The sequence below is a fragment of the Puntigrus tetrazona genome, chromosome 21 (assembly GCF_018831695.1).
Source record: "Puntigrus tetrazona isolate hp1 chromosome 21, ASM1883169v1, whole genome shotgun sequence".
In the NCBI taxonomy this organism is placed as follows: domain Eukaryota; kingdom Metazoa; phylum Chordata; class Actinopteri; order Cypriniformes; family Cyprinidae; genus Puntigrus; species Puntigrus tetrazona.
In genome coordinates this window covers 14,867,922-14,884,918 of record NC_056719.1, presented here as the reverse complement: position 1 = coordinate 14,884,918, position 16,997 = coordinate 14,867,922, and the positions used below count along the sequence as shown (strand labels likewise).

The window sequence follows — 16,997 nt, the reverse complement described above, 5'->3', positions numbered from 1 at the left end:
ATCCAGGTGTAGCTAAAATTGATTGAATGTTTAGAGCTGTAATCTAGGTAAAAGCAATGCATGTTACAGTAACATGAATGTAATATACACTGATAGTCCTTAGATAACAAATTAAATGAAATAAAATAAACACAAATCATAATTATATTAATTTAGTCTTTTTTAACACCACTGATGCCAAGTGTATAATATTTAATATTTTTATATATTTATATGCTCACAGAGGCTGCATAACATACATTGCAAAATATAGTATACAATTTTATATATATATATATATATATATATATATATATATATATATATATATATATATATATATATATATATATATATATAAAAGCTTATATATTTGCTGCAGATTTGCTGCTCAACAAATATTTATTTTTATTATTATTTTTTATTCTTGTTAATTAAGTTAAGCATTTTTTTTAGGATGTTACGAATAAATCCTTTTAATTTTCCATTCATCAAAGAATATTAAAGGGAAAAGTATCACAGTTTTATTAAATATTTACAAAAAAATAACATTTCACAATATTACTGCTTTTACCATATTTCTAATCAAATAAAGGCAGCCGCAGTGAAAAAAACAGACTCCTTTCAAAAATATAAAAAAAACCCTAACTGTTAGTATACAGTGTGTATTGTTGCAACATGACTTTGCAACGCAGACAAAATTAGGCTGATAAACAATTACAAATATTTTTTTTAATATTCACTACTCACACTGCCTATCCATACACATTACATAATCTATAATATGTTTATTTAAAATATGCAAGTTTAAATCCAGACCGAATTTCAGTAGCCTCAGTATATAATGTGTTTAAGATGTCCCAGTGATTCCAAGTGGAATGAGTACAAGATTCCAGCAGAGGGAAGGGCCTGTGTTTGCCTGTGAAGGGCCGCGTGCATGGCCTTGGGTCCGTCAGCGGGAACCTCCCCAAGGCCCCCGGGCTGCGTGCCAAGCCTTTTACTAAATAACAGCATCTATTACTCCTAAGAAGGAAACAAATCTTAAACGTACAAGAAGATGAAAGAGGTTTTGTGTTGTCCGAGTGCTCGCCGTTACAGTGTGATCTACCGGTCAGAAGAAACACCACGTGTTACATAATTCATTTAATGTCGCGTATCCTTCAAAAGCGAAAAGCGCAAGTTAAGTGATGGAAGTCTCAGCTGTTGCTGCACACAGAGAGTGTAATGATCTGCAGGTATGAAATGGTGCTGCTGCTTAGTGCCGGTCCAAATAAGGAGATCAGCCGGGCCAGCTGCGAAAGAACAAGAACAGTGATGTCAGAGAAAATCCAAATGCGCTCTCAAACTTTTTTTTTTTTTTGTGCCAAACTCCACATTCTTCGGGATTCTGAGAGAACGAACGGCCCGCTTCGTCATGGTAACACGTTGTACACAAACAAAAAACGAAAGGACAAGATGTACAAAAAAAAAAAAAAAAACGATCCTTCGGGGTATTTTAGTCGTTCACTGCGAAAGTGCATATTTCCAAATGATGAATCAATAAAAGCGCGTGCGTAAACTGCAAACGAACGGAAATGATTTTACGTGCTACGGAAAGTTCCGTGGTCTTGTCCCACTCGCAGTCTCGATTCACTGTTTGCACTGAGTTATTAAACAGTTTCCCCCACTGATAATGAAATGGATTAATAAATGGCAATAACTGACCGATCTCAAAATCATACAGTCGATATTGGAAAGGCTTCAAATATGCAGATGTTGGAAAATCCCAAAAATTTGCATTTTGTTTAGCTTTATTTATTAACAGTTTGCATATTCAGCAGTTGTGTTATATATATATATATATATATATATATATATATATATATATATATATATATATATGCATATATATATACATACATATATATATATATATATATATATATATATATATATATATATATATATATATATATATATATATATATATATATATATATATATATATATATATATATATATATATATATATATATATATATATATATTAAAAAAATAAAAAAATCATTTATTTTATTATAATTCTTTTTATTTAATAATTTTTGTGCATTCCAACTAATCTCAGTCAAACTGCACTGGGTTATTTTGATTAGGTCAAAATTAACTAAAAAATACAGCTAACTAACTATAAAAAACACATTAAACACACAGTCATAAAAAACTGATTTTTGAAAACGATCAGTTATCCGTTTTTGCAAATAAACTTATGTATATATATAGTATATGAGGGGAAAATCCAGACGTGTAACGACAGCACTACAAAATAATAACTACAAAAAAAACGAGGAAAAAACTTAAGCATTGCAAAATATAATTGCTTACGTTTTCTTCTAAATTGTGCGATACGTGACACCGGTCAAATATCAAGTGTGGCACATATCATATTATATAACACACTTTCCTGCGACCCAAAAGAGGATCTGCAGTTTGGAAAAAAGGATGGATAGATAGACGGAGAGGGATGACTTATTCCTGCAGGCATAACCATACGTTTTTCACGGCCTGAGTTTACCAAAGACCTGAAACTACAGAGCTTCCCTGCGGTCTCAGCTGTTCTCGAGTGCTCTGTGGACACAATGGCGCAGTCACAAGCAGATATGCTTCTGAAATGGGCTCAATATTTATGAGCGGGTTACTATGTAAATAGATTCAGCAAACAATTGAAGAGGGGGAAAAAGGCTTTTCTGTTTGTCTGCGCCGTTTCCTGGATCCGCGTGCGCTAGATGGACTGTTCTCTAATCAGTTCAGCTGTCAGAGTTGGCAAGATTTCTGCTTGCGCTGTAAGTTTGATGGATGGCCCTCTGCATCAGTGAATATCAGAGCTGTTAAACACAGAATACGACAGAGCGGTCCATTAGAATACTGGAAGATAGAGTGTAGCATTAAACATAGTTTGTGCGCTGTGGGTATGTAGGTTATGTGCTATTCAGACGCAGTTTCATGCATTTTGCAATATTTAGGTTATTAAAGCCATAAACCCGACTTATATGACAACACTTAAATTGTTAATGTTCCAGGGAATCTCTGTAGTTTCTCAGTGTTTTAACACACAAGGCCTTTGTTTTCCCACAAGCTCACAGCAGACCAGAAAGAGGGGAAGTCTTCACTTCTTGTAACAGCGCCCTCTTCTGTTATTTCTGACATTAGTAGTCATTCCGAACATACGGCTAATCTGTAGCAGATAAATAAAGTATGAAATATTGTCTTGAGACACACAAACTAAAGAACATACACACATATATAATATATTCAATTATTTTACCAACAGGATTGCTTACGAAATGCTTGCTAATGCAACGCCTTTAAGCTATATATCAAGCATTTGATGTATTTTTTGGTCCATTCTTAAGAAAGAGAAAATACACTTTATAAATATAATAACTAGCATTAACTAGCATTATACACATTTTTTTGTGTCTTTGCTTGTTGGTTGAAATTTGGTGTTTTTTTTATTCGGCAATGACGCATTACATTTATCAAGAAAAGTGACAGTAGAGGTTTTTACATTGATACACATTTCAAATATTTTTAACGTTTGTCCTCTTAATATTTTAGTCCATCAAAGGCCCTGGAAACAAAAGTTTCAACAAGAATATTAAGCAGCAGACTTCGGAAGGAGCATGTAACACTGAAGACTGATGCTGAAAATTCAGCTTAGCCAACGCTGTAATAAATTATATGTTAAATTACAGTAGAAATATGTGTGCGTGTGAGTGCGAGAGTGTGAGAGAGTGAGGGATTGAGAGAGAGAGAAAATTCTAAATATTACTTTTTTTAAATATATTTTATATAAATGTAGCCTTGGTAAGCACAATCAGTTTGGTAAAAAAATGAATAAATAAAATGAAAAAAAAAAAAAAAAAAAAATTATATATATATATACACACACACATACATATATACACACACACATTATATATATATATATATATATATATATATATATATATATATATATATATATATATATATATATATTTTTTTTTTTTTTTTTTTTTACCAAACTGATTGTGCTTACCAATTTTTGAAGTCATTTAAGAAATATAAGAAAAAGGAAAAAAGTTGTTGTCTATGTTTTTCAGGAGGACTTACAATAGATTTGGGGGCAGAATCCAGAATGCAGAATTATTTTTTTGTAATGTCTGAAATGCCATTATTTATTGAAATGTGAAAGTCAAGCCGTCATAATAAATAATTACTTTCCAAAAGATAAAAATCCTGATACTAATACTTTTCCTAACCTAGTGATATTACACTTTTACGCGCGTGTAAAACACGAGATCGACTGGAATTGTGAAACCTCTTTAGCAAACGTGAAAAAGAATTCCTAAACAAACAGATTTGCTCTCACGTTTTTCCGCACAGCGTTTTCAATTCGTCGAATGTTAGCTCATAACAAGCGAGTTCACAGAAGCCTCAAGCTGGTCAGTAATGGAGAAAACGTCCCACGCATCACCGCCGCTTCATACAGATCCACGTTTAGCCTGAGACTGGTGACCCTCACCGAACATCTGGCAGACAAGCAGATCTTGCATCAAACATCGAAAATACGCGGTTGCCATCTCTCTAACAGGTTTGACAAGCGCAGTCGCTCTTATCATACTTCACAGTGTCTTTATAACGACATACAGTACCGGCTGTGTCACAACTCTGTCTTCACTTTGTGCATGAGTTCCTTCTGGTCAATCATTTCCAGTTGTCTGTTCCAGCGGTGGTAGGCCAGCAGCGCTATATTCTTAGCCGCCACCGAACTCATCTCCATCGCACTCCCAGCCCATTCGATTCCATTCAGGAAGTACAGGTTTTCGTGCAGCACCACCGGTGGCAAGCCCTGGGTGCTTCCGTAGTGAGGGTACGCCAACCAATCTGTGACCTGCACCGAGTAGTAGGACTTAAAAAGCGTCTTCAGTTCGCTCTTCTCCAGGGGTTTTGGGGAAAAGACCTTGTAGACGCCGGCCTCTTGCGGCTGCTTCCGGCGAAAACCGGAGGTTATGTTGACCGGGCAGACGCTGGCGGCGCTGTTGAAGAAAAGTCCGGGAGTGTCTGTGGTCAGGATGCTGGAAAACGGGAAGAGCTTTGGGTCGGGGAAGCCGAAGTAAGAGCAGTTTAGGTAGCCGTGGATGATGGAGGCCACAGTTTGGTGATAGGAGCCCGCTATATCTGGAAGTTGAGGCTCAAAGCCCTGGAATGAGATGCCCGAGTTGATGTTTTGCTGGAGAGGTGTAGCTACTACTACAATGTCATAGAGCTCTGATGACTTTTCATTTTGAGAGTCGTAGGTGAGCTCATACTGGTGGTAATCTCCTGAGGAAGAAAAATAACAATGGTTTCATTCTGCTTTCTTATAACGTAAATGTGAAATATATTACCATACCAATCCATAAGGTCACCACAGTTGTACGCAAGATTTTTGCCAGCTCAAAAGTCATGAAAGGGGTCATGTGATGTGATTTCAAGTTTTCCTTGAAGCTGTTAGTGTATAGATAAAAAGACTGAAGTTTCAAAACCAAAGAGATATTCTTTATAAGGATTTATTATGATTTGTCCACACCCCCTAAAACGGCTCAGAGAGTACTTTTAATTTTCATAACACCGCCCAAATGTTTAAACAAAGAAAGAAGGGAGAACTATTATTCTTGCTGTAGTGTTGCTGCTGGCGCCATGTTCTGGAGGAAGTGAAGTTACTTTTTTTTGTGCTTCCATAAATCAGTGGTTAAGTTGTATTTAGGACACTGTTCCAGAACAGTTCAACACAAATAACAGAGTGTGTTCAGCGCATTTATGGAGGACTGATTGCTGAAGCTGTAGAGCAGCCTATGCTGGATGTGCACAGAGAATATAAAGCGGAGCAATTCGAACTCTGCAAGGACAGCCTGGTGCTTCTGACTCACAACCGTTAAGCAAGTTATGTTTTCTTATCAGAGAAACCTGCTACTTGCTATTCGAAAGTTTAGCGCTTGTTTTTTGTCATTTCTCCGATCACGAATGCAGCAGTACTCAATCCAAGACGACAAAATTAGTCCATCCCCTGTCATCTCACATCAAAGTCTACCAACATATTTCTGTTCTGTTCATGAAACTGTTCATGTTTTTCTTCTGATTCAGTTTCTGTTTCACTGAAGAAAGCAATATTACGGACAAAGGACTGGAAGCAACGGATTGAAGTGAATCTTAATGATGGATTTGTTTCTTACAAAAACGCAGCTTTTCATTTCACAAGATGTCAACTGATGGCCTGGAGTGGTGCGGATTACTTGTGGATTATTGTGACGCTATCATCAGCTGTTTGGCCTCTCGCTCTGACGGCACCCATTCACTACAAAGGATCTCTGAGCAGGTGATCTGACGCTAAATTCTACACCTGTTTTGAAGGGGAAACAAACTCGTGTACATCTAGGATAGCTTTTTTAAAAAACAGCTGCTTTAAAAAAAGATCTTTCTTTACTGCTGGACACTTATTTGTCACTAACCCATTGGGATAAAGTGACATTCACCGGGAAGAAGAGAGGATTTGTTAGAGATGCTGAGGTAAACCAGGTATGCCTATTAGCCACAAACAGGACAGCCATTTAAAGGTCGAGATGATCACAGTTTAACTTGAGTTCACAACATTGTTTATCTGATGGTTATGTGGAATACCTGTTGATCGGAGGGTGATGGTTGTAACTGGACTTTGGATGAGATTAGCTTTTGCTAGTTTAAGCAATCCAGAGCAAACCAGCTTGTTTCCTCCCTCCACAGCCCAGAGATTGGCCTGTGCCCCAGCTAGAGACACAGCACCTGTCAAAGAGAAACAGACGACTCAGAACAGACATGAAACCAGGTGGCCAGAAGACAAGACGGCCAGATGAGTTTATGAGTGTTAAACCAAGTACTTTGTTCCAGGATCATTTGGAACTTTCTCTTCTCCTTGTAGCTTCACGAGTTAAATAAAGGTTTCAAATCATGAAAAAAAACCTTTTTTAAACAATTAGGCCATTTTTGGTTAAAAATATGGTGAAAACATATACTGAATAGACTTTAAATCATTCTAATATGCTGCTTTGGTGCTCAAGGCACATTTTTTCCTTATCATCAATGTTAAAAGTGGTTGTCTTGCTTAATATTTTTGTGGAAACCATGGTATACATATTTATATACTTCAAGATTCTCTGATGAATAGAAAGTTCATAAGAACAGATTTAATTTTATCTTTTGTAACATTATACGGTCACATGTAATAAATTGGATGCATTCATACTAAATAAGAATAATTAGTAAAAATATTATAAGCGTTAATTTTTCTACAACAAGAAAAATCTCCCTGACCTCAAACTTAGATTTTTGTTTGATGCTTTTGTATTTGGATGCAAAAAAATATTATCATCATATATAAAAAATTGCATGACATTCAAATATTTTTGTACACATTTTATGTTTCATGATTACTAATATATATATATATATATATATATATATATATATATATATATATATATATATATATATATATATATATATATATATATATATATATAACTTTATGGTTCAAATATGTCACAAACACATTTATCACAACGCGATCAGTCAATAATTTCATCAATAATTTATCAATCTGAAAAACAAAACAAAACACAGAATTAAGGTTATTTTTAGAATATAAAGGTATATAATAGCGCAAAGCTTAGCATATCCTTGTAATAAACCTTAAAGAGTGTGCTGTGCATACCGACAAACGCAGGGATGCTGATGTTCTGGCCGTAGTTGACCCTCATGATCGGGGCTATGACTTCGTCAATGAAGCGCTGGGAGACGCCCAACTCTAACAGAGACTCGGAAAGCGAGCGGCGGGTCATGTTGATAAATCCTGAACCCCCAAGAGAGTGCAGCAGCTCTTCAACTGAACTGAAGGCATAGCCGTGCGCCTGGTATTTATAGATTCTGGCAGAAATTTGTTAAAGCAAACAAGCAAAAGAGAGGAAGAGAGGATGATGGTGAGACACATCAAGGCTAAAATAATTTTGTTTTCAAAATTTCAGCCATAAAAAGTTTTAAGTCTACCAAAAACACTTGCTATTGCTAGTGGCAGGTGTTATATATACAGGGAGCAAAGATATTCTCATTTGAGAGTGTTTTTTACTAAATTTACTAGATTTATGCAAGTGCTCCTTTTGTAATATATACACAATACATATATATGCTGTGCTGAATTGCCATTAGCTCAAGTATTCGGTGTCAATTGGCCCTTCTTATATACTGATTTATTAGTGTTGAAAGCAGCTTTTATAAAAAAAATCTAGCTGCTAATATAAAATATTTCCTGGAACAAGCGCAGGATAACACGAACCATCGGGTTTTGCACAAACCTGTGGAGCGTTTGTTTCATGGTGTCAGAAAAGAGGTCGCATGACCTTACAGCCTTTCCCTCACCTCATAAACTTCTCCATTATCTCCTCCACCCACATCTGCAGGCGGATGAAGCTGATCCCGTAGCGCCACCACAAGCGGAACAGATCCAGCAGGTACCAGTCCGTCTCCTCCAAAATAAACTCCTCTCCATTGAAGACAGCCGTTTTCCCAGCCACGCTCTTTCTGTACTTCAGCCCTGTGAATGGGTAACATGTGAGACGGCGAAAACCATCGAAGCGGTCAATGCGACATGATACATTTTTGAAATATGAATGAACGCAGCTAACCCAGTTGCTGCACAAAGTCTTGCATGTGCAGGTTGAGGGAATGAATGATGGATCCACCGGACTCGTAGTCTTGGTGGTTCACAGTGACAGTAGCCAGACGACCCCCGACTGACCCTTTCTCAAATATGTCAATTTTCACTTCCGGTCCGAAATGTTGCCTAAGGAAGTGGGCTGTAGCGGTTCCCCCGATTCCAGCTCCAACAACAGCTGCAAACACAGTATCACGCAGTATTACAGCATCTTATCTTTGCAATGACTTTTATTGCGGAGTAATTCATATCATGTGCATCTGGCCTACCTATTTTAGAAGGCGGGGCGCCATCGAGTTTGGCAAAATCCGGATCCGCCAATACATGCACGAAAGAAAGAAGGACGAACAGATACTGGTTCATGTTTGTTCATAAGAAACGAAGCTCCTTCAGTGAACAGAGGATGCTCGTGCGTTGAGGCTAAATGGACGCAGGAGCCTCCGCGCAGTTCACCTCAACTCCTGGCGACTGTGATACTGACAATAAAAAGAAGCCAAAACGCAAAATAGCTGATGATTTAAATTAAGTTCGCTTCGACAGAAGAGTAAAAGCTGTTTGCGTTCATATTTGCTTGGAATTTGGCTACTGTATAACAAGAGCGCGTGAGCTTGCATGCGCACGCTTTTCACCAATCAGAGCGCAAGAGACTCTCTCCTGGCCAATCAGAGCAGAAGAAACGAACACTCGACCAATCAGAGTAGGAGAACACTTCTTTCTTCCGGGTTTGCGTTGCATCGGTATAACAGGTTTCTTCAAAACGACTGTTTTAGATGTAATGCTATTTTATTTTATAATAGCCTAATGAGGTCCATCTTTTAATGTCACACACAAATATCCTACCGTCCAATAAATTACTGCAAACAAAGAGTCAGTGAAGCGGCCAGCAATTATATTAAAGTTTAGCCACAAAATTAAAATGACAGTCAAATGAATTAAAGTTAAAGGCGATTTATTGAGATTAATCATACGACTTATATTTGAAACACAAGGCATTTTATAATAAGCAAAAGGTGGCTAAAAGGTGATGGCCACTTCACTGACTGTGTTTGAAGATCTGCCAAGTAATGTGGACAGTAGAACATTTTTGTGTGAAATTAAAAAAAATGGACCTCATTAGGCTATGCTTTTTAAAAATGAGCATAGTCACCAATAAATAAATAAATTACAGACAACTTGTATGTAAAATGTCTTAAAATTAGAACAAAACAGAAAATAAAAGCTATTTTATTAAACAATTAAATTAGGTTAAATTAATATAAATAAACTGACACATTAAACACAGAAATGTAGGATAATATAATTAATAATTAAATATTATTTAAAAAAAATTGTAAAAAAATGATTTGCCATTTATTCAAAGGTTAAACAAAGTGTTCCAGTTAGATGGCCATCAACGGGAGTGTTAGTTAATTCTGGGTCAAATAGAAATTCCCTTTCTGCCACCTGGTTTCTTAGAGGCAATGTTTTTTCCTAATGATTTCCCAAACAAAGATTATGCTCAAGATTAAAAGGGATTTTCATAAAAAAACTCACAATGACCGGTGCCAGGAATAGACTTGATACATGTCCAGGAAATATTGACGGGGCCATACCCTGTAGAGTTAGAATAGATTACAATAGAGTTTTTGTTCTGTTTTATATTTTTAGTGCAGAAACAAAACAAATATGTTTTTTTTGTTGTCGTTTTTTTTGCCGCAGCAGCAGCATTTCAAAGATTGTCTTGAAAGGCTACAATAAAAGAATGTCTATATTTATTTATTTTCGAATCTACATTTTCCAGACCAAATTTTTTTTTCTTAATCTTCATATATCATGTATAGGGAACAAACCACAATTCATGTATGCATTCCTGTGTGTGTGTGTATATATATATATATATATATATATATATATATATATATATATATATATATATATATATATATGCCATTTTTGTAAAGTATTTACTGCAACAAGACAACAATATTCCTTTAGAATTAGGATATAGGATACACACACACACACACACACACACACACACACACACAATAACCAAAACCGCATAAACCTTGAAGATTTTATATATATATCCTTATATTATATCCTTATAATTCATTTGTTCAGGAATATATATATATATATATATATATATATATATATATATATATATATATATATATATATATATATAAATTAATTATACGTGAGTTTTGGACATTTTGGGACTTTTCATTTTTAAAAAGGTTTATATATTTACACAATCGAATGAAATGCAAAAACTTTGAGGCTGAAAATGACTCAGAATGCAAAAGATATAGAACCTTATATAATTATAATATAATATATATATATATATATATATATATATATATATATATATATATATATATATATATATATTTTTTTTCTTTAATTTTTACACGTTGGCGCTTTTAAAGGTCATCGTTTATTTATACGCTGTCTTCTAATCATGAGTGGCCTATGACTTCAGGTCATCTGGAGCCTGTGATAATCTGACTCACTTCCTCTGTCATGTGAGGAGAGAGAAAACTCTGTGGCGCAAGATGGGGCCACTGACATGATGTGCAAGCACACTGAAAAATCATGACGGCTGATGTCATAACGTACTATAAAAACAACTCAAGAAAAGTCATTACAGGACATTCCAAGATGGGTTCAAATTCTTTTCTTACGCTTACGGTCAAGTAACGGTAAAGAAACTGGTAAAGTAAATGGTCGGCCTAGTTTCAGTGGAAATGGATTCACTGGTTATTGTTGAAAAATAAACTGGAGAAAGCACAATGCGCATTGGCGAGGAAATGCGTTAAAGCTCGAAAACCAGAATGGCACGAGGCCTGATATGCGGCATTGTTTTGTTACCCTTGGAAACTGGGTCGAAAAAAGGCTTTCGTATGTACGAGGAAAGTGAAAAAAGTTCATCTAATAACAGCCATATGACGGTTAGCGAGGACGAGATCTCGCACTCTTGATTGGCAAACCGAACAGGGTTAGGATTTCCCCGTCTCAACCCACGGACTTTACAGAGCGGAAATGGTGCATTGAATACTTAACCAACGTTTCCTCCTGCTCTGGCGGTTGGGGTTTTCTCAACGCCGACGTCGCTTGCACGTTAGCCTAGTCTGCAATAACAGGCTATCGATGGAAAAACAATGTTATTCGATCAACCTTTATCCGTTAAACGCGATTGCGACACCGTCGGTGGTGTGACGTGGCTCTATTATCACGGGCTGCGAGTTGCGCAATTACGGCTCTCTGTGCACTTTGAGCAAAATGGATAGCGGTGGGACTTTCCCATGACTGTGTGTGTAGTGTGGAACAAACGCCCATGCAAATGAGAGCGCTAATCGATCGGTTTATATAGGGATGCGCTGAGCGAGTAGGCGGCAGAAGAGCTTTCTGCATGCGTCTTATCATTCGCTGCAGGTGCGTGAGAGACATGATTCAGCATCCTCAATCTGGTACTGGTACCGAAATGACTCACCGACAACAGATGATGTGGACCTGTCGAGAAAAGAGGGGAAAACTAAAGAGGTGAGTGATAAAAAGCAGATAAATGACAGGCGCGCATTGCGGGCTGAAGAACCGAAGGAGTTGAAGATGTAGAGAGAGAGAAAAAAAAAAGTGCAATCATGAGTAATTTCATACGCGAAAGGTATTACTGTTGCACTTGAAAAGTAGAAATGCTTTGGAGGAATTGTCGGTTCCCATTTCTATTTTAATAAATGTTAAAAAGTCAAAAATGTAGCATATGGGAAGCATTTTTTTTTTTGACGTTTTTTTAAAGGAAGTCAGCTTATTATATGTATATATTATGCATGTGCCTAAATATTATTTAGAAAAGTTAAGTATTAGACTACTTTCAAAAGCTGTTCTTTATCCTCAAAACGTTAAAAAACCTTTCAGAGCCCGAACGTTTTACACTGTTATACAGTGGATGTGAACAGAAAATTAATGTGTGCCGCTTTAAGAAAAAAAAACAATAAAACTAGTGAGTTGCACTACTGCGAATGTAGTAAAAATTAACATTCGCGCATGAAAAAGAAGAAAAGTCTGCATCTGGAAACGAACAACTAAAATTCAATCAGCTGTAAACCTAGGGACTGTTTATCCTAGGGATCTTAATTGTATTTAGTTTTATTTGAACCTTGCAGGGAAGCTGAACCGGACTAGACTACATATCAGTGGGATGCATCTGAGCAAGCTGTACTTTCAAGAAAAACTTTTGCTGGAATCGCGATGAAAAAAAGAGGAAACCCTAAACAAACACCAGAGACGAAGCGGTTTTGTTACACATTTTACCTAAAAATCTATCCTATTTAAGAAGCGATCTGCTTTTAGGGTGATTTTATTGACACTGTAACATTAAGTTACGTTTAGTTTCTTGCTTAGGCCGAATAAAATGGCCAGCTCGAAGCATTCACAGTCTGCTTGAATGGAGCTCTTGGCTTTGAGAACTGAATTCCAAGGGTGTCTGTTGTATATTCAGCCCACGGAGTTCAGTTCTTAAGTTTGGATGCTCACGGCATCTGCTCTGAACTACGACCTCAACCAAAACGCCTGCTGCTGGACTGGAAGGTACTGATACGGTTTACTACGTTATCTTCTTTTAGTTTAGAGATGACTGCTGTTTTTAGCCACACTAGTTACTAGTGTATTATTAACCAACTCCCTTTGTGTTAAGCATGTATAAATGATGCTTAAGTAGATTCTGTCAGGTTGTGGATAATTACTGCATAGATTTTGCCTTCATTTGTAAGAACCTGTTTGGTGAAAATACACCATTGTGTATTTTTTTACTTTGTTGATGTCAGAAAAATAGCATTAAATTGTGTTTTTCTTGATTCTTCGTACAAACCATTTTGCAGCACAAATGAGTTCTATTAAATATTAGTCTTCTACTGTAATAAAATGTTGTGAAAATAAAAAAAGTATACGAGTATGATACACGATATGCGTTTTTATTGTTATTTCGTGTTTATTCTGTTATTTCTTGTATTTCTTATTTGTTATATTTCTTGTGTTCATGTTATTCGACGAGTGAAAATTTTAATAAGGTCATTTTTCTTTCAAACAGCGTTAACTTTCTGTTCTTCGTTAAAATTGAGATGCCAACTTGTTACAAAGTTGTTTTAAGAGCTAATATTTTAAGAGCTATGTCTTCAAAGATGGCCTGACAGGATTAAAAATAATTCATTTATGATTAAATAGTAATTTTTTAAAGAGATATTTAGTGCATTTGTAAATAAGTAAACTACTAAAAAAACTAGTTTCTCCTGTTGTTTTTTTTGTTTTTGGTGAACTAAACAACAAGATAGAAATCACAGACCTATATTTTTCTCCCATGTCAGTATTTCTGTTACAACTTTAAATGCATATAGTTGTACTTGTTTTTGTACACTAAGTTATAAGTTATAATTGGGTCTCCACTCAGAACACAAAAAAAACCCAGAACACTTTAGCCACCAAATAACAGCACACTAAAAGTGTCCAGAACAATCTTGAAACTACAGAGCAACAAAATAAAAAAAACACCCAGGACACTTTGGCAACCACAAATAGAAAAAGCACAGAAGTATACTGGCATCCACCCAAAACACTAAGATTATGGTAGCGAGTTCTAAACAGCCATCCTCAAGAAATCTAGCTTATAACTGACCAAAAACAGAACGCCTAGATCACCTTCTTACAGTCTCATACCAGGGTTAGTGACCTAAAACTAAAACCGTGTTTTGTTTTGTTTTTACTTAAAACAAGATAAATGTTAACTGGATAAAATTGGCTAAACTGAAATAAATACATTTCACAAATAATTACCAAGAAATGCAAGAAACACATTTGGTTGAACGAGAAATTTAAGAAATGTTATTTTTTTAATACACTCCAAAATCTTCAATTTATTTCTACCTTGGGAAAATAATCTTTAATGTTCTAAAATATATTTTTTAAATTGAAGTTTTCACTTGTTCTATAAGACAAAATATACTTAATGTACCACATTCTCTATACATACACACACACACACACACACACACACATATATATATATATATATATATATATATATATATATATATATATATATATATATATATATATATATTTATATATATGTCTATATACACACACACACATAAACATTGACACAGACTAAAAATTACAAAAAAGCCTAACAAAATGACAAGCTTAAATATAGAACATAAAACCAATTCAACATATTAGTAAAAAAAAAAAACCAATATGACAACTAAAATAATACATATGTGCCAAGAATGGTTTTAACATGTATTCACAATGCATTAAGTGTATTTACAAAGTAAAAAAATCAATGATATAATGCTATGTTAAACTGCCTGATTTTTAGAAATGTTCTTCCTCTTTCTCACACACACACACACACACACACACACACACACACACACACACACACAAGTGCATTGTGGGTGTCCATTGGAAAAATCAATGTGTGTGTTCAGCTCATTATGTTGTGGCAGCGCAGAGGGGAGAAGCTGGCTCTGTGAGTGTTAGCCTTTTCATATGCTTATCCATGAGAGGCACAGATGGCCCCTTTTCCGCATACCCAGGGACCCGCTATTGATTAAGCTTCTGCTATAAAAAAGACATAATTACATATGAGACGCTGAAGGAAACCAGACACGGAGCCTCGGCTATGTGCTATCCAGTAAAAGTCAATCAGACGAGATGTGAATTTTTGGTAAGCATTTCTAAGCATATATGCACGCGCATAACATTCTGTCACAAAGAGGAAATAAGACAAGTGTGAATCGCTGCTTCCTGGAAATGACCTCATCAAAGGTCATGTTTACATTCCCCTTGTGCAACAGAACAATTGTGAGATACACACACACAGGGAATGTTTTTTTTTTTTACACTATATGCTTTCTCGAACCCAAAAGAATGGCGTAAACCAGCTTCAAATGAATGTGAACTCAATGTGAACTCTTTTTATAACAATCAGCAAGAATCTTATTACAGTAAGCGCAATTTTGTGCTCCAGTTAGACTGGGCTTTTGGGTATGCTGCTGTATAAATATCTAAATTATTTAGAGATTGTGGGCAGTTAAAAATTCATGGTACTGCTAACCTACATATGACATATTACAGTACTTTAATTTGGGTCGCACCATGTTACAGTGTTCTGCAGTGTACAGTCATGAACGGTATTAGCAACAGACAACATGTACGCAATAGAGAAGTGTGTTCACTGCTTACCAATGACAAACAATTTGCGTCGAGGAGATTTTCGGAACTGTTTTTCCATGTTTATTAACTATAAAACATTTGATGACCACAAACTGATGCATGCATTTTCATGTCGTGCTTTTTTAAATGGAATACATGGAGTATTGTGGGACTACTGTGCTTATTTATGCATAGCTGTGGGGGGAAACCTGAAAGGTTTTATATTATGTTTAAAGAGGGCCAGTGGGCCCCTCAGTGCCACCAATATGACTGGTTATTGCCAAAGCTTGTTTATTCACACAAATATAACAAGTTTTGTTTGTTGTAATGTTGCTTACATCATACTGTTGTTTGCCTGGTGCGTTTTACTCTTTTTATTGTAATAGTTGCAAACTTACAAGTGTGGTCAGGTTCTATTTGCATTTAACATTTAAGGCCTAAAGTATTAAATGGCATATTTAATGTCGTGTGCTGAAAATTAGCCAAATAAACCAGCAGACAACGCATTTACAGAACATAAATATTAATATTTTGCAATTTTATTACAAGTTATGTGTTTTTATAATTAATATGAAACAGCAGAGAGCGTCTGTAAAACAACAGCTCTTGATCTATATCTAGCTAATTGAGGCATAATGATATTTTAATGTAACAGCATCCAAAAGGTAGGCTAAGGTTAATAATGTTAAGCTGTTTATAAAACAGACGCTTATTTTTATCACAACATTATGTAACAGGAAAGTTCGAGACTATTTGCACATTACAGATTATTTAATATTGAGCTTTCGTATGATCACCATTGCCCGTCGACATAATATATCACAAATCAAATAAATAAAATAAAATGCAATCATTTCATATAGGCTACTCTCGGAGGCCCTCTACAGAGCTTTTAGCAGCTGTTTAAATAAATAAATAAACAGTTGTTTCAGCTTTTAAAAAATTGTGTTCACTAAATATTGAAGTGATTTCTTGTCACAAATTTTACATTTCAAGTTCACTAGAAAGTATTCAAGGTGGCACAAACACTTTTTTTATAGTAAACAGTATTGAGTGCAAGAACAATAAACATGTT

At 35.5% G+C, this 16,997-nt stretch overlaps 1 protein-coding gene and 1 long non-coding RNA gene across 7 annotated transcripts; one reads left to right on the top strand and one right to left on the bottom strand.

Annotated features, from left to right (window-relative positions):
- Positions 1-555: 555 nt before the first annotated feature.
- On the bottom strand, positions 556-10,546 carry LOC122326069 (prenylcysteine oxidase-like). 6 transcript variants are annotated; one of them, XR_006247418.1, is made up of 8 exons: positions 10,256-10,546; positions 8,992-9,198; positions 8,694-8,900; positions 8,428-8,602; positions 7,727-7,938; positions 6,658-6,798; positions 4,370-5,322; positions 556-1,271 (listed from the first exon to the last, which is right to left on the bottom strand). XR_006247418.1 is itself a non-coding variant. In XM_043220752.1 (8 exons), exons 2-7 carry the CDS (start codon positions 9,083-9,085, stop codon positions 4,661-4,663), a joined length of 1,491 nt encoding a protein of 496 aa, XP_043076687.1. In that variant the 5' UTR covers positions 9,086-9,198; positions 10,256-10,546; the 3' UTR covers positions 4,023-4,529; positions 4,653-4,660. The 6 variants fall into 6 exon arrangements, 3 of the variants coding, with proteins under 3 accessions (XP_043076687.1, XP_043076685.1, XP_043076686.1); XR_006247417.1 differs by lacking the exon at positions 556-1,271 and adding an exon at positions 2,122-2,840; XR_006247419.1 differs by lacking the exon at positions 556-1,271 and adding an exon at positions 2,868-3,190.
- Positions 10,547-11,108: 562 nt separating this feature from the next.
- LOC122326073 lies at positions 11,109-13,671 on the top strand. Its single transcript, XR_006247420.1, has 2 exons — positions 11,109-12,253; positions 12,874-13,671. It is a non-coding gene; the product is annotated as an uncharacterized LOC122326073 (long non-coding RNA).
- Positions 13,672-16,997: the final 3,326 nt, after the last annotated feature.